Source organism: Amphibalanus amphitrite, unplaced genomic scaffold (assembly GCF_019059575.1).
Source record: "Amphibalanus amphitrite isolate SeventyFive unplaced genomic scaffold, NRLGWU_Aamphi_draft 000031F_arrow, whole genome shotgun sequence".
Classification (NCBI taxonomy): Eukaryota; Metazoa; Arthropoda; class Thecostraca; order Balanomorpha; family Balanidae; genus Amphibalanus; species Amphibalanus amphitrite.
Genome location: NW_024881527.1, coordinates 1,105,402 through 1,132,198, shown reverse-complemented (window position 1 = coordinate 1,132,198; position 26,797 = coordinate 1,105,402). Strand labels below are relative to the sequence as shown.

General features: G+C 47.2%; 1 protein-coding gene across 1 annotated transcript; it reads left to right on the top strand.

Annotated features, from left to right (window-relative positions):
• The first annotated feature begins 15,197 nt into the window (after nt 1-15,197).
• On the top strand, nt 15,198-26,726 carry LOC122367751 (integrator complex subunit 11-like). The gene is made up of 13 exons (XM_043341122.1): nt 15,198-15,423; nt 15,743-15,840; nt 16,271-16,453; nt 16,893-17,015; nt 17,555-17,653; nt 18,930-19,073; nt 21,051-21,200; nt 21,478-21,696; nt 22,270-22,518; nt 22,792-22,977; nt 23,414-23,556; nt 23,964-24,084; nt 25,970-26,726. The coding sequence occupies exons 1-13, from the start codon at nt 15,396-15,398 to the stop codon at nt 26,021-26,023; spliced, it is 1,797 nt and encodes a 598-aa protein (XP_043197057.1). The 5' UTR covers nt 15,198-15,395; the 3' UTR covers nt 26,024-26,726.
• Nucleotides 26,727-26,797: the final 71 nt, after the last annotated feature.

Genomic DNA, 26,797 nt, shown 5'->3' with positions numbered 1-26,797 from the left:
GTCGGAAACTCTGGCCAACTCATAGAGGTATGTATAGGTTTTTACACTTAACAAAGAAATACATAGGACAGAAAAGTCAATTGAAGACAATTTGTAACACTATTTCTAATTAATTCTTCTTGAGGGATTAAGTAAGACATTACATGGATAAACAAACCAGAAAACTAGCTCCAAGAAACGCTTGTAAAAAACGGGTTGAGATTGCCGCCCGGGGCGACCTCCATGCACTGGTCGGTGTTACCTCCTCCCCACTCATCCCCGACTCCCGAGGGCAAAGACCGCCAGCTGACCGTGGCCGACTGAACGCCCCGGGCGGCGCAGACATTTGCCGGAAGGAGTGTCACCGCTCAGCCGGGCTGCGACTGTGCAGACGGTGGTCATTTTTGTGCTGTGTTGTTGCTGTGGTATGTACGCGACATGCATGTAGATCCCTAAATACAAACAGAGCATTTATTGTCATGTAATCCCACTGTTTTTTTTTATGATTCGCAACTGTTTGGCATGGTTGTCTGGACCGTCCAAACCGTTTCCTGCAGGCTATAGTTTTTACCTTTTGGGCCGTGGCTTTACCCAACAGGCACCGAAAAAGATTGCTGACCTGAGACCTCTGAAGTCTGAACCGTTTACGCGATTACCTAAAGCGTTGAAATCACAGTGTATATAAATAATATCGTGGCAAACTTTGCCTGGATAGTGGATGGGATATTAGGTATAGGTACCCAATGCAAGTCACAGTGAACCGTAGGCTTAAGGACCATACCATTATAATGACTGGATCATTTGCTAGAGTAGGTCCATAGTAGACAGACCTGTGATGACTGAGTCGGCTGTCTCTGACCCCGGGCAAGGTCATGTCACGTGACCACTGACCAGGCGCCGGCAAGGGGGCTCGCTGGCAAAATGCATACGACCTGAAGCCAGAGCATAAGCTAATTGCCTTCCACTATCCCTCGCCCCGTTGGGGGGGGGCATTTTGGCCTCCCCTGTGGTTTTTCCTGAATAGCAAGAAAACGGCGGCGCGCAGCGCCGCCAACTTTTCAGTACCTTCCCGGGCATCGATTTGACACCTTCGCACCAAATTTCAAGTCTTAGGTCACCTTAGGTCAGGAGTTATTGAGGTCAAACTGAGGTCATGTTCGAGCAAAAATGAGCAAAAAACATGCAATCTTGAAACGCTCACCAAATCTACAGTTATCAAGCAATTTCAAAGTTCTTTATATGGTCTGGTAGACAAAAAGCGGCGCTACAAAACTGCTATCTCGGATTTTCAAAATTTTGGGTTTTTGACCCTCAAAAATTCAAAAAATTGATTTCTTAGAAAAACTAAAAAAATAAAAACAATTTCCGAATTTCGAAAAAAACGGAATATATGTGATAGTCCCTGCGCTCTTCTATATACATACCAAATTTCAGATCGATAGCTCGTTTTTTGGCCAAGTTATAGCGAAAAACTGTTCAAAAATGATGACGTCAAATTTTTGAACTCAATTTTTAGCGAGTCTAGACCACGTACGGCAAAACAAAGACCACCATTGAACTCCCCGTGACGAGCTACATCGATTCGATGCCCATTTTATGCAAAAATATCAACTTTGAAATTTGACCTAATTTGACCTGACCTTGACCTGACCTCTACCTGACCTTGACCAAAACGTGACCTAAGCTGGCCCCAAAGGCTGCCTGACCCACATAATCGCATTTGTCATGTAAAATGGACCATAAAACATGTATCACACGACACTTTCATATTGTGACCCCCCAGTGACCTGACCTCTGTGACCTGACCTGGTATCAGTGACCTCAAATAGCAAAATATGTGTTTGAAGAACATTTCCCCATCGATGATTTTCAATGAAATGCATTTTACTCGATTTTACAACGCATTTCTTGAAATGCCTGTAAACGGTGAAAACTGGACCTTTGACCTGACCTGTGACGTCATCGGTTTGATCTAGGTCAATAAAATTGGGTCACAAGGTAATTCCCTGATAGGGCTATCCAACACCGTTTGCCGCTTGTCGCTAGGTTGCGTGGTTCTCGAGATCTTAGGGGGGGGGGCAAAATGCCCCCCCCCCCCAACGGGGCGCGTTGCTCGGCAGAGCCCAACGGGGCGCGGGTTAACCAGCATTTGAACGATCCTCGAAAGGTTTTCTTCGGCCTTCGGGTGGAGGCTCGCAAACAGGACAGCTGTCATTTGTTGACAACAGCAGAGACGTCACATCAGTGCCAGCGCAGCCGTCACGTCATCTCGTCACCTCGGGCTCCTCGCTCTCATCAGCGTCCATCAGTGACGAGGATATTGTCGCGCGCAGCGTGTGGTTATTGGCAGAAAGAGCAAGACGCACACCGGGATTGGCGCCAACAGCGCTGCCCAGCATCGACGGGAGGCTGAAGGCTCGCCGAACGACTGGAACGTAGCGATTAGACGTTTCTGACGGCTGGAGGCACGGAACGGGACGACTTGAATTTGGGCGGAGAAGAGAACGACTCAGCATTCGCATTGGTGCAGAGGGTTAGGAATCGTAACCTTCTCTATTATGACTTTGTTATCTGACCCTGCAAACAAAAAGTGGTTAATATTCGCGTACATTATCCCTCGCCCGTGTAGGGGGGGGGGGAGTCGAACGGACCCTCTTGGTTTTTCGCAAATAACTCGCGTAAAAAGTGGCCGATCGCGACGAAACTTTCAGTACCATCGCGCTAATCAATTTTACACCTGTCCTCAAAATTTCATGACCCCGACCTAAATGACCTTTGACCTGTGACCTACTTTTAGAGACCATGTTTGGCCAGAATCGCGATTCGGCGTATACTTACATACTTACTATGTCGGCTCGCATTAGCCGCGCTTTTGCAGTCTTTTCGTGGTTTCAAGCGTTCAAACATGTGATATGATGTTGCCCCCATGCATTAGAGTGGATGTCAAGGTCACCTGAAGGTCAGGTCAGGTCAGTGACCTTTGATGACCTCGGCTCACTTTTTCGAGTTTTACATGTTTTTTGGCCAGTTTTTGGAGCTGAACTCGAATTTAGCAACCATATGAACATTTACGAAATAGTTTTACCTACCTTTACTTGACCTCAAGGAAACAGTAGGTACGTCATTCGACGTGCGCATGACCAGTGACCATGGCAACATGACGGGTGAGTATTGAAGCATCCAAGAGCGCAGCATCCAAGGGACGCAACATCCAAAACCTTAGCATCCAGCGATCAAAACGTCCAAATAACATCCAAAACCGACCCCTTAGGGATGATTCAGAGCATCCAAGAGCGAAACATCCAAAACTGCAACATCCAGGACCACAGCATCCAAAATCGTATCATCCAAATTGGCAGCAACCAAGGACGAGGAATTGTAGCATCCAAGAGTGAAACATCCAAGGGTGCAGCATCCAAAACCGTATCATCCAAAAAACATTTTTGGCACCGCAGCATCCAAGACCGTATCATCCAAAATAGTGACATCTGTTGTACAAGCTGTAAACTATTAGTTCAATGACTGTCCGATAGGTGGTGGCACGTACGGTTCCTAAGTGACGGAATTGTATGACATCACTGAGTCTCTATACAGTGGCATCCCTATAATGACCTTACATCCTCAAGACGGAGGTGCGTAGCTGCTGGCAGCGACATCGCTGCGATACCACTACAAACCTGACATATGACATGAAGACGCATTGCAGCGTATCCAAGCGCGGCACGTATGTAGGTAGGCTGAAGTGTCGATAATGGAGACCGATACCGAAAGTGGGTTTATTAATTGCCCTTTCAGTTTTCACACCAGAAGTGCCTAATAAGTCGTGTAGTGTCCAGGTCCACCATCCCCGTAACCAAGCCTCCGCAAGGATCTTCATCTCACCGTCAGATCGCGCTTATCATCGTCAGCTCCTCCCGTTCCTTCACAGTTAACCTTTTTCCTGTCCTATGTGATATATATTCCATGTTCCAGAGGGCAAAAAATATAAAAATAGCCGTTTATACCAGGGGTGCGGAGCCGGAGCCGGAGCAGCCGGAGCCGGCATATTTTGCCCAGAGCCGGAGCCGGAGCCGTAAAACAATAGGTATAGCCCGGAGCCGGAACCGGAGCCGTCAAAAAAGGGGGCGACTCCGGCTCTTTTTTTAGAGGAAAAAACTATTGACCTAGTTCGGTTTGACAGTACAAGGCCATGTGGTATTCACTATTCAAATTAGCCTTGTTATGCAAATACAGAGGCAACGTGTACCAATCCAATTTCAATCGCCCTTTCTCTTCCACCCGTAGGTATTTAATTAATCGCATAGGGGATGTACTGAGAAGGAGCCGGAGCCGCCGGAGCCGGACCATTTTACTCGGAGCCGGAGCCGGACCGTCTGAAATTTCCACGGCTCCGCATCCCTGGTTTATACGAAAAAAAGTTTTAGGTAACAGATTTTGACTGAAGGGAGCCACGACATTACTTTTGCCAGCAACGTGTTCCCCTCGTCGAGTCGCGTCGAATGAAATTCGGACTTCTTTCTAAGGTCATTTGGAAAATTTGACCTCGGGTCAGGGCATGGCCTGACCGGAAAGGGTCATGCTGCATATCAGTCGATCCGTATCGCCGAGTTGAACACATCTGACATGTTTTTACCGCTCTAGCACGTCTGTCGTCTCTTATATCAATTCAAAAGAAATAGTTTTAAAAAAACTGCTGGTGACCCTTCATGACCTGAGATAACCTCAGGGTCACACAAAGGGGTAACGGGTGCAATATTCGGGTGTGTCATGTTTTCCAATAAACCGATGTTTGAGAGTGTTTATAGATAGCATGGGCGTCGAAAGCGGGGGGACGGGGGACGCCCCCCCCCCCGCCGGCAGTCGAGGAATCCGGGGGGACGTCCCCTAAAAAAATCGGCCATAAAGAATTTCAAAAGTGACTATTTGCAACGGTCATTCAATATGGAGTCATGTAAACAGAAATAAACCATTTTTAAAAGAATACCTACTGATGCTGGTCAGTTCGACGGTACAACTGAGAACTAGAGGTGGCAAAAGATGAAAATTTTGGGAACCAGACTCGAACCAGACCCGGCTGGACATTTCTAGAACCAGTCGGACCCGGTCTTAGTTGGAACTGGAACCAGTTGGACCCGTTCCCCAAAAGTCAATTAATACAGACTTCTTGAAGGAATCATTAGTTGCATCATGTAAAACAGCCTATTTCCCACTGGGAATACTCATGAGCTAAGTTACTGTGTGCAAAGAAACATTCACTTCATATTTTGCAATAATGTGTAGTGTGCAAGATGTATAGTTTATGGTAGGACCCGGTTGGACCCGTCAGAAAATTTCCAGGAACCGGTCTAGACCCATATGGGTCCAGACTGGTTCTTTGGACCGGGTCCTCGGGTCCACATTTTGCCACCTCTACTGAGAACTCAGACACTTTAGCGGCTCAGGTACAGCCCACCGCTAAAGTAATGTAGGGTTTTAGTGTTTTACCAATCTCAACGGTTGGCTTTGACTGGCGATTGTTTAATGTGGAGTGATCGAAAAGAAGATGTCAATAGCTAAAGTTGCAGCTGCAAGGGTGACGATACATATACCTAAGCTACATTCAAAGTTTCATTGACCACGTTTCCATGGGCATCACTGATCCGGATCAGTGAAAATGGATTAGCTAATCCAGTATAGTTAGACAATATATGAAAATGAAAATAAGGGATTAACTGGTTATGTAAGCCTAATCCACTTTGAATTATATCATGTAACGAAGAGTTCGAGAAATATTATACGATTTAAATTTGCTGATCCGGATCAGTAATGCCCATGGAAACGGGGTCATTGTAGTCTGGCTAATCGTTCCTAAGCTTCATAAGCAGAACATATCCATGACTGAAACCCCACATTACTTCTGCTGTGGACTGTACACCCACCAAAGGCTGAAGTTCGGTCCTCTGGGTGGGGTGACAGCTGCATAAGCCACACATTCGAATATTCACAATACTCAAGCAAGACCCCCACTTCTAAACGGCCATCCTCCCGTGCTAGGCAAAACGACAGCCGAAGGGGCTCACCAGTTCACCATGACCTTAGAGTACCTACCTGATGCTGGTGTGAGAGGTCAGAGGACCTCGCCACGGTCTGGGATTTTTTATTGGGTTAGGACTTTTCGGTCTGACGAGACCATTTCAGAGCCGGAAGGAGATGGGAATTAGGGGGAGGGCGAGGGGGACATTTGGTCTGGGCGAGCACCCTGGTGAGTCGACGAGGCTGAGCCCGTCCAGAGGGCAGGCCGACCAGCACCCCCAGTCACCGCACCCGGTTACGGGCTTGCTCTTATCGGGGGTTCCCGCATGAGATAAAGTTGCCCGTCCAGCCCGGAACAAGGAGTTGAGGCGTGAAGGAGAGGGATTTGACTGTCCTGAGGATAGAAATGACGGAACGGTGTGTGGTATGGGAGGGTCCAGGAGGTTTGAATACTCAGTGTGGGCCTATATTGGTCTGACCTCTTTACTGATACAACCACCGTCCACCAGTCACACTCACAACGGTCAACAGAACCTACAGCTCTTATCCCACCTGCCCACGATCGGCTAAAACGGCTTCATAAATTTCGAAGGAACTGGTTAAGAGCTCATTGCTCTTAACCAGTTAAGAGCAATGAGCATGACTTCAAGCCAGAGAATGTCGACTCTGACTTCGGAGTCAAAGTACAAACGACTTCGGTGACTCCAGCTCCGACTCTAGCCAGAGCTGTCAAGTCAAGCTGACGAGCTGTCAAGCTCCGGCTCCGATCCCGCAGTCCTGCACTTGCACTACACAAAATTTCAAACTTCTAGGAAATAAGTTATACGGTTAAAGGACCACATTTTTTTTTTAAAGGGCTATTTGACTTTGTGACCAGACCTTAGTTAAGTGTTAAGGAGCGGACCTTAGTTAAGGAGCGGGTTGGATGCCACATTTCGAGTCGGGAGACGTCACTGCAGACTTCGAAACTCCAAAGTGACTTTATTAAGCGGATTGATAAACTATGGATATCTATGGAGAAAATCCGGGAACAGCTCAAGCCAGTAGCGGCGGAACACCTTCAATTAAGGGGGGGGGGGTGGGCACTGCCGACTTTTGGTCCCATTCTTTCCATGCATCGCCCATAGGGCTAATGTTAAAATGCCAAAATCAAAAGGGGACACGGTGCCCCGGTGCCCTCCCCGTTCCGCCGCCTATGGCTCAAGCGGCCACAATAAGCGGCTGGATTTATTATTCGAGGATTTATTAAGCAGATTCCACTGTACAGCATTAGAAAATAAGTCCACTGCAGGCCTACGTTGCTAATGGGTAGGACAGGTACATCGAATAGTGACTATTTGCTTAGTTTTGATATGGCCCCAGTTTTGATATGGCCGTGAGGAAAACAGTGGGTTCTAATACCGCCCGGTCGGTATTAGAACTGCCCTACCGGCCGATTACCTACTGACCGGCCCAAATTTATACGGGCCGGCCTTACGGTCATTATTGATACGGGCCAGGCAGCATTAATACGGGCCGAGTTTTCAAACGGACCGTAACGTTAAACATATTTAAGTGTTTAGTGTTCTATAAAAAGCAAGACTGCAGAGCTTTTGCGTGTAGATCTTTTGCGCTGATGTTGATATTTTATTATGCAGTATAATTATATTTTTAAAAACACTTTGGATTATGGGGCTGCGGATTCCGGCGAGGGGGGGGGAGGCAGGGCATGTGCAATTGCAGACGTTGAAAATCCCAAGGTGTGCAAACTGCAAACACTAATGTTTGCACATCCACATTTCATTGCGGGCTCATGCGGGCTAATAAGGGCTCTCACAGGCGCTTGCTTGTCTCAGCCCGATGCTCGAGGGCCCCAGCCCGAGCCTGATGGCCCCGCACCGGAACTTTAAGTCCTAAACAGGTACAGTCCACAGCAGAAGTAATGTGTGGCTTCAGTCATGGATGGGTATGTTCTGCTTCTGAAGCCTAGGAACGATTAGCCAGACTGCAACGAGACTTTAAATGTAGCGTACATGTATCTTCACCCTTGCAGCTACAACTTTGTCTATTGACGTCTTCTTTTCAATCAGTCCGCATTTAAAAATCGTCGGTCAAAGCCATCCGTTGAGATTGGTAAAACTCACATTACTTTAGCGGTGGGCTGTACGTGCGGGTGTTATCTTGCAGGTTATCTCAGGGCCCCATGGGCCAGTATCGAAAGGCTCTCGCCCGGCTCTTAACCCTATTCCTGGCGGGCTCCGCCGGGACAAGAAACTGGCGGGGGGGGGCCGATTCGGCCCCCCCCCCTGAGATCTCGAGAACGAAGCAAGATAGCGACAAACGGTAAACGGCATCGGATACGCACGGTCAAGATCTACAATTTTTACTAAGGTCATTTTCAGGTCAGGTCAAAGATGACGTCACAGGGGTCGAAAAAGTCAAAATGGCGGCGCTAGAAATGGAGAGAGTTTTTCTCGAATAACTTTCGAATTAGTCAAGATAGGAGCAAACTAAGGGCATCATCGTGATCCTCTCGTCAATCCGCATCGAATGATATATATGTTGACCTCGCAAGGTCAAGGTCAAAGATTGACCTCAGGTCACGTGACCTCGAGGTCATCATGTATATCATTCGATGCGTCTTGACGAGCTGAACACAATGAGACCATCCACGCGTCTGTATCTTGTTCCTGTACGGAGTTATTGGCCAAAAACCTTTGGTGACCTTTGATGACGTCACATGACCTCACAGCTGCCCAACAGCAAAACAGACCTCAAGGTAGTGAAGGTTGATCGTATATGAAGTCATGTATGGTATAATGGGTAAGGTGCCTAATTAGCGACCCCCTTAATTTGAACCGTCATTGCTCACGCTCTATGGGTGCCACTGTATTACTGGCTTGATCTTCGAAGAGATCGTACATTTTGCTATTAAAATCCATTCATTTTCTGCACCAATATCCACTAATTTATTTGCACAGCGCATTTTGGCAAACTATTGCAATATAGGGAACTCGTCCCGATTAACGACCACGGTGAGGGTCGCTAATAAGTCTATGGGTTTCCCCATAATAAAAATGGCAAAAAAATGCGATGCCTGCAAATTTGCAATATGGTTCCAAACAGGCAACTTATACGCAAAGCACTCAATCATTGGAACAGGAGCGTTTGTCCAACACCTTTATGAAGGTGAAAACTGATCACGTGATGCACCAAAGGCAAAAATAAGGCGAAAACCCATATATCGCGGGCTATCTCGCATGATATTCGAGGCCCGCCCTGGATTCGGCATCGGCACCCCTGCAGTCGGTGACGACAGTTGGTATCACCCGCCACACATCGCAAACTTCAGCAACACCTCAGTTGAATTTCTGTCTGTTTCCTTTCTTTCCCTTCTTGAGCTATTTGCGACCGTGTTGGGCGCAAATAGGAAATATGGGTTGCGACACATTTTTGACTACCATGCAGTGCACAGTAACAAGATTCACTACGGGAAAACGGCAATCAATTGGAAAAGGATTGTCGATTTAGAATAAAAAAGGTGCATTATCTTAATGTGCATCGCTTTTCATCAGATAGGGTCCAAATGCACACGTTTTGGATAAGAAACTGGCCATTTTCATCGCAACTCTCCTAAAACGTTCCACCAGAAGCACCAACAACCGGAAAAGAATTCAGTTTGATAACCAAAGTATGGCAGACCTTTTGACATTGTTTTTACCCCGATTTATCTTCCCAGCTTTTCTGTTGGGAGGTAGGTCGCAAATAGGAAAGGGTCGCTAATTAGGCACCTTACCAGTTACCCTACAGTGGGGGAAGCCGGGGGAAGCCCGGCATAATAAGCTCTTTTTTATTTTTATGACATACCTTGCGTGATGTATAAAATGTTGATACCCTGTTAGCTTGATAAGTTAGCTGGCCGTGTTGTCCCAAACACGGTTGCCTGGCCGTGTTGTTTACGTTTTTTTAGATTTCACCTCTGTCGATCGTCCCCCCCCCCCCCCAGTCAAAAATCCGTGGCGACGCCCCTGCCTGTAGCCTCAACGAATAACTTCTAGTAAAGTTATCCATCAAACCAAATACCATCGACCTCCTAACCTTTCGGTAATGCCACCAGGCGCCAACAGCTAACAGCTCTGTCCGCAATTCATTGCTTTGTTAAGTGCATCTGTACCGGCCGAGCAACGAGTTGCCACGCGGCGCGCAGCCGGCGCCAAGTGCAGCTGCACCTAGCGAGCGAAGAGCTAGCACGCGGCGCGCCGATTTGGCGCGCTTTTGGTTCCCGCGCTTTCCTGCTATTTGGCGGGAGACAGCTAGTGGCGGCGGCGGCGGCGGCGGCGGGAGCACAGCAGCCACCGGCAGTCGGCTCTGGTTATTAATAAATATAAGCGGGATCCACTGTATAATACCTAGTGGCGTCATATTACCTAGTGACGTCACATCGTGAAGATGTGCCGCTAAACACGACGCATTCGCCACCTGTCAAGCAAGCCTAAAACTAATAGTTTATAACACATATGCCAGGTGGCGCTACTGAGTCTCTTGAGTGGCTCCATCTTTTCTGTATTGTTTTGGATGATACGATTCTGGATGTTGCATGCTTGGATGTTTCGCTCTTGGATGAACCGTCTTTGGATGATACGATTCTGAGATATTCTCGTGCTGCCATTTTGGATGATACGGTTTTGGATTCTGCATCCTTGGATGTTTCGCTCTTGGATGCTCTGAATGCTCCCAAAAGGGCCGATTTTGGATGTTATTTGGAGGTTTTGATCACTGGATGCTGCGGTTTTGGTTGTTGCGTATTTTGGATGCTGCGCTCTTGGATGCTTTAATAGTCCCCCAACATGACGGTTGGTATGCACCTACCAAAATTGCGAGGTGCGACCCTTCAGACTTCAGACACTTTGGGGAAAATATTCACCAAAAACCGAACTCCTGTTTTGGAACACTGGAAATTGCCTCAGAGAAAAGAGCAAGGTCAATGATTGACTTGACCGGAGACCTTTAGCTCGATTGGGCACAGTGACGAGAGGTCCAACCCCTCCACTCCAAGATTAGGTACTTTACTGCTCCACTCTTGCAGCCGGAGTGAAGATTTGTATATAGCTGATGTGGCTCCGTAAATATATAGAATAGGTAGAACTTAAACGTCGAGCCGATTAGGTGAGACGTTTAAAAGGTTTTTCTACCTACGAGCGGTTTAATGATTTTACCATCCCGTACCGCCGATATGTTTCGGGCGCAAGGTAAAAATGCATATACCTTATATAAAAATACAACATAATTCAGGCATAGACGAAATGTCAACTGGACGTTTGACAGTTTGTTAATCGTCTCAAGTCAGTTAAGCGACATCTGATAATTTTCTCTCTTTGCGGGATAATTTTCTTTATACACTCCTCATGATTCGAATGTAGTGCTCATTTCACGGACATGTTAGGAACGGCTTGACCATACACTTATAGTTTCAAAACGGTATACTAGGTGGCGCTCTAAGGCGCCACCGGCGCGCGTATTTACAAATTGCAACCGAGCTCCGCCGTGGGGTAAGGTGGGCAGGGGTTTTCGCACTACGGCTGCGGTTGAACTACCGTCTGTGGTAGAAAGTTCAGGACGATGGCGCGTTTCATACGAAATCTGGCGCAATGTTTGTTTGCTTCTGAACTTGTACTGTTATTGCTGTGAATTCTTGAAGTGGGAGTGTTTCAATAACAATTTGTGGATTATTTGAGTTTCTTTATATAAACATAGAATAATATTATGAAACATTGTGTGGAAACTGCAAATACTGATATGATCAATTACTTAGTTTGGGAGTTGATACACATTTTGTAGCGATTTGTCTGGCAAATGGTGTAACAAACCTCAAGCCTATCATGATCTGAAGCTGCTGTAACAAATCAAAATTGCTTTGATGTTACATAGTACCTTGTTGGAAAGACTGGATACCTTGTTGGAAAGACTGGAGCATGGTTCAAGATGATGTGCAAAAATTCAAGATTTGTGCGAAAGCTTGTGAATGAAGAACGAAAACAGTTCGATATGATGGCTCAATCAAACGTGGAAATGGAAGACAAAAGTAGAGTTTCAACGTTCCAGCATGTGAGAATAACTTCAGAAATTCATAGTTCTTGTAGCATTGCATTCTTTTTATGTACATTTATAGGTTTTGCTAGGGTATTTCAATTCATTGTGTCAGTTGAGATATAGATAGATGGATTGCAGAAAATTTGTAGAATCATTGTATGGTAGCTAGGTACTTGTTCGGTAAAAAGGTATGTGATGAATGCCATGAGAAGGTTTTTTTATGATTTAATATATGATTGTTGTGGTACCTACAAAAATGCAAGCTTACTAGCAACTAGTTTCTGAATCAAATCAAAAGTATTTGCCATGAATGTAAATATGTACCTGCAAAGTATGTCAATAAATTTGTGTGATGTTGACCAGAGAGTTTTATCATCTGGGCATTTATGTCGCTTCTTACATTAGGTGTTAAGCATAGTAATTACGGATGAACTTTGTGCCAATATCTTCAATGCACAATGTATGTAGCATGTCTACAACCCTCACTGATCCTGCTATAGCTATAGGCATTTGGCACCAGCTTGACCAAGGGCATGAACTTCACAGTTGCACAACCTTTTGTCATGTACCACCAGTCACTTTTTTACTTAATTAAGGTGCACATAGCACTGCACACAACAATGTTCAGAGGGCCTACACAAAAACAACATGATTAGTGTGCACTATGCAAAGCATTGTACCCTGATTATTTGAATATTTTGATCACTCAACAGTCAGCAGTCAGGAGATAATTATTGAATATCACATTTATTATACATCACTTGTCAAACAAGAGCATGATGACACACATTTTGACAAGCAATCATGGTAGTACCTATTCCAATAAGTTGGACAGTCACCTCCCTGGGCGTCATTTTTCCAGGAAGGTACCTCTGCAGGTGTTGTGGTAGGCTAGGTTGAATTGGGTTAAGTTAGGCGAAGTAAGGTGGTTAGGACCAGGTCAGACCGTAAGGCCTGGTCAGGTTGATTTTAATCTTTCATTCTAATTTGACATATATACCTATTACCTATGCTTTTGCTCCAGCCTTAATTTCATTAGGTAATGAGTTAATTTTGCTTTGTTTTTATCTGTCTTGTTTTGTGTTTTTGTCCCTTAACCCGGCAGTTGCTGGGGTATTTCGCCACCCACCGTTTGCTGGGAAAGGGGGGGCGTTAAACGCCCCCAGCCGATAACTCGAGAACCAATAGGCGCAGCGAAACGCACGAGGCGGCAAACGAAAGAACGCGACGAGACGCTTCAGATGAGTACTTTAAAGTTGAATTTTGAGGTCACAGGTCGGGTCAAGGTCAGGTCAAACACCTGAAATCGGGCTTTCAGTAGCATGGACTTCAGGACTTCGCAATGGGCGCCTCTCGTCATAAACTCTGTCAAAACGGTGCACAATCCATCAAATAAGGCCAACAAGAGTGTCAGCTCCATGTAGGGGTCAGTCAAGCATAGGTCAGGGTCAAGGTCAGGTCAACCGGGTAGGCACATATCCCCGAAAATCAAAACTGATATTCGCAGCCTGTGACACATGTTTTGTGGGTAATTTGGGGCGTAGAACACGATGGTGACATTCATTTTATCATATGTGTACGTGTTTGGCTCAAAAAGTCCAATTGAAGAAATGCATGTATCATGGGAGTGAAGTAGTCACGAGAAATTGCCAAGATTCAGTTCAAGATTTTGGAAAATGCGGAACGATAATCAATAATCGAAGATAGCCATTTGATTGTTCATGGTATTGGTAGTCTAATGGCGTTTACGGCATGTCTGTATGTCTATTCTGTGATTTTATATGATTTTTTGAACATATGCCGTTTTTGGTCGAAAACTCAGAAATCATGACGTCACTAAAACCTCGATATCTCAAAAAATTTCCGACCGATTTTTTTGAAACTTTGTCACAATACACTTCAATCAATTCCCTACAGGTATGTAGGTAGCCAAAATTTGGCGCGCCTGCGGCGCGCCGTTTTTATGCTATGGCCCGGCGAAAAAAGTGGGGGCGTTTAACGCCCCCCCCCAGCAACTCGCGGGTTATATTTTGCCCCATAGGCAAGGGTGGAGCTTTTCCAGGGAAGGTGTAGGAGCATGATTGGAGGCGCTCAACCAGACGGCATAGGAGGGCACGGTTTCTGAACGCGCACTGATGCCTGATTCAAGCCACACTGTCTTCATGCGGGGCGGCGCGCTACTTAAAAGTCCCTAAACGAACGGGAAGTGATGCCGATAGAACCTTCAATCATTCTGGGCTAACGCTTATGACTTGGAAAAAGTCGCGATCCCTATTCAATCGAAAACCTGTGGGGCGTGGGCTCTTGTTCAGCAGGAGGTATATGAAGAGCCACCCGCCATAAGCACTGCTCAACCGCAGGCACAGGTTTAGACGGCGTTGGTCCGCATCAAAGCCAGTGTGCTGGAGAATCCATTGGCTGAAATGCTCCAGAACATTCATCACTGTGTTTTTATGAAAGGTGGCTACAAGCTCAGTTAAAAGAAAAAGTACCAGATTTTTTTGCTTTTTAATTACAGCGGGAAGAAAGGTGTTCGGATAATTTCGTTACACCCCCTGTTATGTTCAAATGGTTGCTAAATTCGAAATCAGCTCCAAAAACTAGCCTAGAAACATGTAAAACTCGAAAAAGGAACCGAGGTCATCAAAAGTCATTGAGCTGACCTGACCTTCAGGTGACCTTGACACCCACCCTAACGCATGGGACCAGCATCGCTGCATCATATCACATGTTTCAACGCTTGAAACCACGTGAAGACTGCAACCGCGCGGCTAATGCGAGCCGACATACGCCGAATCGCGATTCGGGCCAAACATGGTCTCGAGAAATAGGTCACAGGTCAAAGGTCATTTGGGTCAGGGTAGGTGTAAAATTGATAAAATCGGGGGCATTGAAAGTTTCGTCGCGATCGGACGGTTTTTACGTGAGTTACTCACGAAAAACCGATAAAGCGCACCCAAAAAGGCAGAAATATGCACATGCGATATCCTATACTGCGAAAAAAGGTGCATCATTTTTTAACGTCGCCGACAAATTGTAATTACCCTGAGCTCAGGCAAATGTATGGTAGAAAATCCCCAAGTGAAATACACTACGGCGGAAATAAAATACCCTACGGCGGAGGTCGGTTGCAATTTGTAAATACGCCACCGGCGCAGGTTGAGGCTGCTCAGCTGTTTGTCGATGTTTGTGTTTGTTTGTGTGTGTGCACCAAACGCATGGTGGTGTGTTTCGTTGGTGTAGATCAGGCATGCTGTCGCTGTGAAGGTTTATCTTGATTTAATAGGCCTTCAAGTGAATCGTTACATAAAAAAAATCAATTCTGTTTTTGTACCATGCCAGAAATAAAGGTGACGCCTTTGGGTAAGTGAATTATCTTTTTTTACATTTGAAGCATAGTTATTCAATGTGCAAGTGATTTCCTCCCATTGTGGGCTTTGTCCAGGGGTATCAAGAAATAAAGAAATACCTAAATATTTATGAAGTGCTTATGTGTGTGCACTGTGCAGTATCCAGTCTGTATCCAGAACAACTGGATTAGAGTTTGTGAAACTTCAACAGATGAAAATATGAGCTGTGGTTGTTTTATTCCAATCGTTGTAAATTCATTGCATTCCTTTGATATTTGATAAAGGTGTTTCACTGTTCCCAAATTGTTGACACTTGCCTCTGTGTCATGAAGGTGCAGGCCAAGATGTCGGGAGGAGCTGCATCCTCGTCTCCATCGGCGGCAAGAACATCATGCTGGACTGTGGAATGCACATGGGCCACAATGATGAGGTGCCTGACGCCTGTCTAGTGACTAATGCCTGGTGCCACATTACTGATGTAGTTAAAATAACTTACTTTGCTCATTGCTGGGAGGTATCAGTAGTGGAACCCAACCAAGAAGTCATGTCCCATGCCTATCTGCAAAACCAATTTCACCTGAATACAATACAGCCTAAACAAGCTTTTCATTATGTTCTGGCTCTCAAACTAATATTATAATTACATCTCATCACTCATATTTTGCTTCAATGCATTTAAGCTAAATGTGACCAGAAGTACTTTTGGGACATGCTTCATATCTTGACTATACCTATCAGCTCAAAATGTTTGTGCCACACATCAGACACTTGTAGAACACCCTGCACATACTAGAACATGGTATGAGTAATTACAATTTTGCCATTTTCTTACGCTAACACTGCTGGTCTGTCTCACACAGAGGCGTTTCCCGGACTTTTCCTACATCGCCGACGGCTCGCTGACGGAGCACCTGGACTGTGTGATCATCTCACACTTCCACCTGGACCACTGCGGGGCGCTGCCCTTCATGACTGAGATGGTGGGCTACTCGGGGCCCATCTACATGACCTACCCGACCAAGGCCATCGCGCCCATACTGCTGGTAAGGCGCGTGCGACGTGGGAGACGATGGGGAGCATTGGGTCAACTTACAGGACGAGAGTGACGAAAGTGTCGAGTTTCAATTGAGTAAGGGTTAACTTTTCATTGCATAGGATAATTTTAACTGTACCCGGCAGTCGGATCTGACGAATACTCTAAAGCTGCTCTGCATTGCTAGCTACCCCTTCCTAGGCTCGCTCTCTGCCTCTTAAAGCCGTCTCTGATCATGGGCCGTATTCACGTCGATCATTTTCGTAAGAATTTTCTTACGCATGACCTACTTCTGAAGAAAATTTTGTCGATTCACCTGAACTCCGTCGGAAAAAAAAGCTTTAGAATTGTCGACGTGAATACCAAGTGTATACTTACGAAAGAAAATCGACTTACTAAGTCGACTTGAATACGGCCCTATGTCTGACACCTGATGTGTGGACGTGCAGGAGGACATGCGGAAGGTGGCGGTGGAGCGGAAGGGGGAGTCGTCCACCAGCTTCTTCACGTCACAGATGGTGAAGGAATGTATGAAGAAGGTGACGGCCGTGAACCTGCATCAGACCGTACAGGTAAGGGTACCGAGAGCGGCTGGCAGAACTTGGCGATAAATCTACGTGAGACCGTGCGGCCAATAAATACGCGAGACCGTACTGACTTGCGCGAGGCTTGGCAGAGACGCTGAGGGTGGTGCCATCTGGGTGTCTGGTCCAGCGGCTTGGTGTGGTAGGTGGCGCTTTGCTGCAGGAACTCTGACTTTGTGCGACAGAAATCGCGGATTTCAGGCGTATACGCCTGAAATCCGCGACTTATACAAATTATAGTTCGTGGTGTAGCTGGTATAATGCCCGCGTGGGCCTCTGCGGATTATCAGGTGCGGGACGTCTCCGTCGGTTCCCTGGATGGCCTGGGTAGCTTCATAGAGATGAACATACAATGAGGTCATTGTATGCAGCTTCAATTTCTCAACATAAAGTGCAGTTTGCTGTCATGGCGTCACCCCACTGGTTTTCTGGAGGCACATGAGCAGTTACGGTGGCCGGCCCTCCATCACCGTCTGTTTACATGCCCTGTCTGTGCCTGACTGTTTCCGCGCCCGGTCTGTGCCCAGGTGGACAGTGAGATCGAGATCAAGGCGTACTACGCCGGCCACGTGCTCGGAGCAGCCATGTTCCATGTCCGGGTCGGGGACCAGAGCGTCGTCTACACGGTGGGTGAGCTGCGGAATCCTGACGTTCGATTGTGCACTTTTCGCTACTACTTGCTTTAACCCTATTCCTGGCGGGCTCCGCCGGGACAAGAAACTGGCGGGGGGGGGGCCGATTCGGCCCCCCCCCCTGAGATCTCGAGAACGAAGCAAGATAGCGACAAGCGGTAAACGGCATCGGATACGCACGGCCAAGATCTACAATTTTTACTAAGGTCATTTTCAGGTCAGGTCAAAGATGACGTCACAGGGGTCGAAAAAGTCAAAATGGCGGCACTAGATATGGAGAGAGTTTTTCTCGAATAACTTTCGAATTAGTCAAGATAGGAACAAACTAAGGGCATCATCGTGATCCTCTCGTCAATCCGCATCGAATGATATATATATGTTGACCTCGAAAGGTCAAGGTCAAAGGTTGACCTCAGGTCACGTGACCTAGAGGTCATCATGTATATCATTCGATGCGTCTTGACGAGCTGAACACAATGAGACCATCCACGCGTCTGTATCTTGTTCCTGTACGGAGTTATTGGCCAAAAACCTTTGGTGACCTTTGATGACGTCACATGACCTCGCAGCTGCCCAACAGCAAAACAGACCTCAAGGTAGTGAAGGTTGATCGTATATGAAGTCATGTATGGTATATGGGGCCATTCCGACCCGTTTTAGTGGTAAAAACAGGGAGTTGATTTTTCCCCCATTGACTTATAATGGGGAGGTCGCGAAATTGACCTGACCTTAGGTCACCGATATCAAAATTCCGAGATATACAAATTGCACATACTGGTACCCTAACTAAACCCTGAAGAGAAGAAATTGATCGGTCAAAAACTCTAGCTCTGGCGTGATTGCAAACTTTTCTGAGGTAGCGTCACCAAACCGCCTCTGGTGACCTGACCTGAGGTCAGATCAACTCAAAATTTTCAGACATGTTGCGTAGAAGCCTTTTAGGAAAAGTCAGAAAATTTGAGCTTCCTAGCTCAACGCGTTTGGGAGATATAACCAAAAAACCTCGGGGGGGGGGGCTCCTGAGGCCCCCCCCCCCGCCAGGAATAGGGTTAAGCGGTCGTAGATACAGTGCTATTGTCTTACTCTTGACCTATGGTAACTATTGGACTGGAAACGTTTTATCAAAACAACATACCACATTGACAACTTTGAATAAATTATACCATTTACGTTTTCACAGGCTGATACGAACTAGTGCCACATACAATGATATCCGTCTGTTTTGAGTTTGTCGTTCGATGTGCGACCCAGCTCCACTCCCTGCGCTCAGGGCGATTACAACATGACGCCGGACCGTCACCTGGGCGCCGCCTGGATCGACAAGTGCTGTCCCGACCTGCTCATCACAGAGTCCACCTACGCCACCACCATCCGCGACAGCAAGCGCTGCCGAGAGCGAGACATCCTCAAAAAGGTAAGACGCTGGCCGAAAGTCTGACGACGTTCTGACACAGTGACGGTCGACGGAAGATATGCTGCGCAGGATAGTTGTCTGACGATGTGTGAAGTGTGAGAGTTGGAGGTGATACGATTCATATTGTGGCACTGCCATGATCCATGATCATTGATCATGCTCTTATGCTAGGCGTTTGATTTTTAATTCGTTCATATTCAGCTTGTGTCGCTGCTTCCCATATATTGCCTGCCTGCTTTCACCTCTTCTGGTCTTCATTTGCTTCTCCTTAGCTTCGTTGCCAGGATATGATAGCAGTTCAGTAGGCGGAACTATGGTCATGAGTACCCAAATATAGGAACGTTCCCATTTTTGGGAACGGAGTTCCCAAATATGGGAACGGGCGTTCCCATTTATGGGAACGGAAGGTAATTTTTCGGCCGTTCGCCCACTAAAACTCATTAGTGCATCACGTCTCAAAAAAGTGCACGTTAATTTAAGTATCTACTAAGTCTCTATAAAATTATCTTTAATCTGACCGTTGCACAAGGAAATTGACCGTCGAATGATATTTTTAATGATTTTTTGAAATGACGGAATGGTGAAAACGTGGGTTATACTACATTTAACTTGCAATTTTAAGGAAAATGAAGCGTTTTTTACATTTTGAGGTCAAGTATAATAATTTTCGCCTGGTTATGAAGTTTCATACTAGCGACACCAGATGCTGACATATGCAAGCGAACACGCGGACAGTCCGGGGGTAATATTGGTGACATTTGGTGTCGGGGCGCACGACCGCATGGAACGTCAGTGATTTTACCGAACTACTGTTGTAAACTCAGTTTCAGTGGTTTAAAATTATTCAGCTGTATTATATCATCCCAGATAGACATATTTTATTTGGATGCTAGCTGTTTAGAGTTGTTTTATAAGGAGCGTCATGAGCGTGGTTTTTGTCTTCCGTGTTTCTAAGCGTGATCGTTTTGGGGGAATTTCTCTTATATAGGTCGCTCTGTGTGGCTTATTTATAATTTTTATGCTGATTTCGATCATTCCTCGTGCCCATCCTACCAGGCCTTTTGCCACTTACACTCATCAAGAAAGGAAAAAACTAGATTTTCATTGGGACTAGGTGTTTTGAGGGTGTAACATATTCAGCGTTCCCATTTTTGGATACTTCCTTGTGCTCGTCAACTATCGGTGATAAACAGACAGGTGCTTGACATGTCTCTACCCTCGGCGCGGACGTTGGATATAGGTATGGAAGACCTTGTTGAACATCGCTGAGCGTTGTGAATTACGTAATCCTGCAGAGGGGGGCGTGCCCGCTGCGAGATCGACGGGAATAAAAGCGCAGAAGACCGGGCGAAACATGCGACGGTCTTGCCGGAAAGGTCATCTGATGATTGTTGCGTTAACAATAATTTGCGGCGTTGGACGTGATGCTTGTTAATGAAAAGAGCCCCTGAAAGGCGTCGGTGAAATCGTTCCCAATTTTGGGTACGCCGTTCCCATAATAAGGAACGCTTGCAGCGCCAGTGTACGAGAGCGTTCCCAAATTTGGGCTCGCGGCCCGGATGATGGACTGCTTTAGAAATAGGGGAACTATTAACTTAACTAACTTAACTACGATGGGCCTTACAATATCAAACTCTTTCCCAACAATATTGAGACAAATATCAGGTGGTTCACGATCGTTTTATATTTTTTGGACGTCATTTAACGGTTCTTTTTCTTGTTTTAAATAATGCCTACATGGCGTTCCCATATTTGGGTTTATCGTTCCCAAACATGGGAACGAAAATGCGTTCCCGAAAATGGGTACGCTTGACCATAGTTCCGCCTACTGAGTTGCATTCTCCTTTGGCCGCTTAGCACTATGAGCCAGTCACTGCTGATCTACAACCCCAGAAACCAAAGATAACCCCTCTGTGATGTTTTTCCTTGTGACCTACCATCCCTTTCAATCATTTGACCCCCTGTTCTGTCTGCCAGGTCCACGAGTGTGTAGAGCGCGGCGGCAAGGTGCTGATCCCGGTGTTCGCGCTGGGACGGGCCCAGGAGCTCTGCATCCTGCTGGAGTCCTACTGGGAGCGCACCAACCTCAAAGTGCCCGTCTACTTCTCGCTGGGACTGACTGAGAAGGTAGGTGGGCCGTAGGAAGGGCTAATGAGACCGCAGCGGTTGGACATCGCTCGGGTTTTTATACTTCACCACTGTCTGATTCACATTACACCAGCAGTTGCGCTGATTCATGTGGCTTATAGATCAGTGTGCGACATGGTAGAAATAATGCGTCTGGATGAGTCGTGTGCTGCCAGTGCACTGTCCTGTTTTGTGCTCTTTGTAGGACGCATGCTATTTATCAAAACAAAGTTTGAAGTGGTGTGAACTCGCCTGACTCTCCTCTCCGCACTTGCAGGCCAACAACTACTATAAGATGTTCATCACGTGGACTAACCAGAAGATCAAGAAGACGTTCGTGGAGCGTAACATGTTCGAGTTCAAGCACATCAAGCCGTTCGACAAGTCGTACATGGAGAACCCGGGCCCGATGGTGGTGTTCGCCTCGCCCGGCATGCTGCACGCCGGCCTCTCGCTCAACATCTTCAAACGATGGGCGCCAGATGAAAAGAACATGGTGAGAGATTTGTATGGTGGGGTACTCTCCCTTTCCTTGTTTGGAACGTGATCATGACAGTATGCTTACCGTTGTTACCTTCTGCTTACCGTTGTTGTTGTTTTTTACTAGCGGCTAGGGACTATGTTATGTTGCGTAACTCAACTGGGCGCCTGGTGAACACTTTGACCTGTTAACAAGCTACCTTTGGAAGGAGTGGTAAAGTAACTTCTCGAGGGCACCGAACCCTGATCAGTGTCGTTGATAGTGCTGACCGAAAACATCGTTAAACAACAGTCAGTTGATGTGATCAAGCTCCCCAGGAGGATGACAACGAACTGTACATGCAAAAGGACCAATGTTTCGAAATGTGTGTGTTTTTCGTCGACGTTGCCTAAAACTACTAGTACACATTGCGTCATATTTATCGGTAGCTTTTTAGTCTGCATTAACAATAGTTTGTTAGCTATGCTAGCTATATTTAATATGATTCAATAGTTTTTAATGTCTTGCCTAATTTTTCTTTATATTCGAGGTGCTCACCCCTGTACCTATTTTGACCAATTCCCACTCTCCCTCTGTGTCTTTACACAGCTCATCATGCCGGGCTACTGCGTGGTCGGCACTGTGGGCCACAAGGTGCTGAACGGCGCCAAAAAGGTCGAGTTCGAGAATCCCCGTACCGTGGTGGACGTTCGAATGGCCGTGGAGTACATGTCGTTCTCGGCACACGCGGACGCCAAGGGCATCATGCAGCTGATCCAGTACTGCCAGCCCAAGAACGTGATGCTCGTACACGGGGACGCGGAGAAAATGGTCTTCCTCAAGTCCAAGATCCAGCAGGTTGGTCTGGGAAGGGGCAGGGTATCAGGTTTAGACAGGCTCACGACATAGTGTTTGATCTGCAGGTGTCAGTGCGAGTGAAGTGGTGGAAAACATAACATCCCAATTGCCCACATTTCCTATAATACTTGTGTAAGTCTGATAGCCATCTCTCCTTTACTGCTTCTGACATATACTGAATAATTTTTTTTTTCTGAACTCTTATCCTCCTTTGTTTTGATAAACTTACTTCATCTCTTTCCCTCTTTTACCCAACTTACTCTCTTTATACAGGAGCTATCTCTAGACTGCTTCAACCCGGCCAACGGCGAGACGTGTACGATTGTGACGAAGCCGACGATAGCGGCCGACGTGTCTCTGTCGCTACTGAAGCGTGACCTGCAGCCGGTGGCTGAGATAGGCGACCTGCGCGTCAAACGCCGCAAACTGCTTCACGGCGTGCTCATGGTCAAAGGCAACGTAAGTGGTCGGCGGCCGGGGAATAAAGGGTCTATGACGGTTTTCGGGCTGAGACACCGGTGGGCGTTTTGGGGATGAGAAAGATGATGGTAAGAATTGAACTCTTATCCTGCGATCACATGATTATGATGTCTCCAGCGTTATCCAAAGTATGTATTGTGAATGACATGTAGATATTGATTATCTACAGGAGTATCCTGGGAGAGTTAATCGGTGTTGACTTTGTCATTGTAAAATGCGTGTACCCGTTAAAAAATCATCACTAGAATTGAAGTGGGATCGAGCCATGATGTTCCATCTACACTGATGTTCGATAGGTAATCATCCAGCCCCTGCACCTATGACATAAAACCTGTAGCGTGGCTAGAAAGCTGACGGATATGCAGTGTCAATAAACGTGTGTGTGACATACGTTTGCACTTTCCGCGTGTTACAGAAGGTGCGTGTGCTGGACAGTGACGCGGCGTGCGCGGAACTGGGCGTGACGCGTCACGAGATCCGCTTCACGTCGACCGTGACGCTGGAGGACCCGGGACCGGTGTCACGCACCATCGATAAGCTGCACACCCACCTACAAAAGTGAGCAAATGGGAGAACAATATGGACCCCTAGTAAGAGGAGGGAGCAATTATACACCTTTCTTCAGAAATGAGCTGCGGGAGACGAGGAGGTTGTACTGAAACGTACATGTAGACGCACCGATTGCGGTTGTTGATAGCTGCTCTGCTGATGTTGACTTAACGCCAGTAACGACGGTGTTGAACTTCTACGATGTTTGATGTGCTGATTTAAAGCTTTTATTCACCGTGCTCCTGGTTGCCAACCATAGGTGCCGGCAACCATAGGTGCCGGATGTGTTGTTAAACAAATAACCCGTCATATATGATTCACCCATCAGTATATTCTAGTATATTCACCTAGTATATTCACCTGTTTTTTTTAGTATACGTCAGTGTGTGACCGGTTCGTGTTCCCTTCTTTGACAGGCGCCTGGGTATAACGCAGCACCTGGGTGACGGTCCAATCAACATCGGTTCGGTGCTACTGCAGGTGTCCGGCTCCGACCAGGAGGACCTCAAGGAGGCCATCGTCTCCTGGACCTACCAGGTGCGTCGTACCACGCTGTCAGTGGAGGGCGGTGAATAGTTACACTCTTTAGACACACCCACCTCACATCCACTTTAGATACACTTCGTGTAACGGCGAATTGATTTGTACGCTCACTTGAACTCAGGCTACTCCCCGGTTCGACTACGAGTAGCATTCTTACTGATTTTTTTTTGTGGGAAGGGAATGGTTGTCGAAGTCTTAAACTTAAATTGTTGGTCTTTGGCTTCACCGTCCCTAACGCCATCATTTCTGCTAACGTGCAGTTGAAGTGCCACCAGTTGTCACACGCTCACCAATTACAGCTTTGCAGCTGTTGTTGTGTTTGTGTTGCAAGTTCCAGTCTCCCGTTGGATTGTATTGACCTTTTCCCCATTCACTTTGTGCGGCGTCCAGCAGCAAACACTGTCCCGTATCGACCTTTCTCTGTGAGCGGCGAGCACCTCTGCTGGATGGCGTCCATTGATGTCCAAACTACCAAGCACACCGTCGGAATGTCCCCCCCCCCCCCCCTCCCTCGCCCATATACACGCACACAAGAACTCAATCGATCATCATCATACCGCTCTACGTCGATCATCGACCGGTCGCACGCCAGTCTGAGTTCTGTGCCGCCGGTCCAGCAGGGGTCTATGTGCGACCGTAGGTCCGGCAGTGGTTCGCTGTAGACGGTCGGTCCGGCGGGTTCTGTCTGTGCCGGTGGGCCAGGGGTGGTCTGTATGGACCGTCGGTCCGGCGGGCTTTGTGTGGGATTGTCGGTCAGGCGGTGGTCTATGTGGGTCCGCCGGAGGGGTCGCTGACCTGTCCGCCGTGGCTCGAACGATTCACGGCAGGGAGTGTCACGCAGGTCGCGGTCGTCAATAGCGCCTAGTTTGTTACACGAGTCGATTGTCTGTTGAGGTCGGATGACAATCAGGCATGAGGGTCTTGCCGGTGTGTTCAGGTCTGAAAGTTGGGTCAATCTCTACCCCCTCGATTTCTACTAACTTCATATGGAGAAATCTAACGCCTTTCGCCATTTCCTTTATCAGGCCTTTCCTCGAGTATTGGTGGCACGCCTTTTCGGAATCAAACATGCATGAAATGAGGCTTGCGTTTCTATTTAATGTTAGTCGTATGAAATCCGTCCGTTTTAAGTGCTCATTCCCTCCGATTGTTTCCCGATCCGGCCACCGTTTGTGTGCGCCCTTGGTAGGGGGAAGGGGAGGGAGGGTATTGTTACCTCGGCTCCTATTTCCCGGCCGGCCGTGTGTGCGTGCGTGGACGAAGGGGATGGGAGAGGAGGGAGTGGGTGCTGTGAATGTGACCTGCCGATCCATACGAGTGGTCCGATACTGACACCGACACCACTGCCGCCGGCGCCGGCGCCGGTCTCGGGCGTCAGAACGCTAGCAGGTCTGATTCATGACTCATGAGTCTACATGAGCTTACATGGGTCTTTAGTTTACATGAGTCAAGGGAGGGAATGGGATTGATTGGTCTATGCTTCACAGTCTACACTCTTCTGAGTGCTCTCTGCATTTAGGTATTGCTGCCCTCTGACAATTAAACGCCGTAAGTTTCTTTTTATCTGAGAGCACCTAATTCGTGTGTGTAAAAAATGCGATCTTTCAGAGCCTTTGCTTGAAAGATGCTAGGAAGAGGAAGTTCCTTCACTTCCCCTCTTTCGTTAACATTTGTGCCAGCTTAATAGCCACACCTCCAGGCAATTCCATTTGCAAGTTTGTGTATCATTTCCGTGTGATGCATGGAGCGCACCTGCCAAATTTCTGTGCTTCTACTCATTTATTTATTCAGCATGCAGGTGCAAGATTACCGTACAAATCGTGCAGGTGTTGACGTCCAAAGCCTTCCGGTCCCTGACCCCTGTCGTTGTTTCCGCCAGGACGATGCTCTGGGCAGCTACATTCTGAACAGTATCAAGAACATTGACCGGTGACGCTTCGGCGGTGAGCTCTATCGTTCGTCTCGCCCATCTCACCAGATGTCACCTAGCGCGTTCTCACCGGCTCTCACCACTGGCGTTCTCACCAGCTCTGACCACGGGGTTATCAACACCTCTCACTGAGCATGCGGCCGATTCGACCGCTTTGTGACCGGAATTGCTCCACCATTAGTGGTCTGTGTGACAGATCATGAACTCATTGATCTGTTGACCATTCGTGATCGATGATAAACTTCAACTCCAAATCACGCAGTCGCGGCCATGAAAGGAGTGGTGTGGCTCATCATCGGCTTTGGAGATGATAATGGGTTTGATTGTTCGAATGTGATGGTTTCGAAAGTCGTCACGGTTACTTGCCGTGACTGACTACCCCGTGATGTGACCTCGTTACTGTCGATGATGCGCGCTGAGTGCTGAATATGTTCAGTAATGCCCCTTTCACAAGCAAGAAAACGACTTCCTGTGGGGGTTACCGTGCGAGCGAGCACCACCACCTTTATGCTAATCTGACTGTGGGTTTGCTCAGATCGATCACAGCCTTCTGGCGACAGAACCCAGCCGAGCCAGTCTGGTGGTTCTCATTTGCTGTGACGGTGTGCTGACGTGAGTCTTGTCTTTGAGTATGTTCGCTGCGCTCGATGACGCGTGCTTGTACGGAAATGGTGATACGGAAATGGGAGAGTGATTTTGGTACGAACTGATTGATGTTTTTGTCAATGAAACCTGTAGCCTCCAGGCGTCTCCAAAACTCGGCAGTCTGGTGGTGCA

What these genes read in the sequence shown, in the direction of transcription:
- LOC122367751 (XM_043341122.1), top strand. Translation starts at nt 15,396, where the DNA reads ATGCCAGAAATAAAGGTGACGCCTTTGG. An exon ending in TCAAGTCCAAGATCCAGCAG is followed by an intron (nt 22,519 to 22,791) that starts GTTGGTCTGGGA and finishes CTCTTTATACAG; the next exon opens with GAGCTATCTCTAGACTGCTT. An exon ending in CTGCACACCCACCTACAAAA is followed by an intron (nt 23,557 to 23,963) that starts GTGAGCAAATGG and finishes CTTCTTTGACAG; the next exon opens with GCGCCTGGGTATAACGCAGC.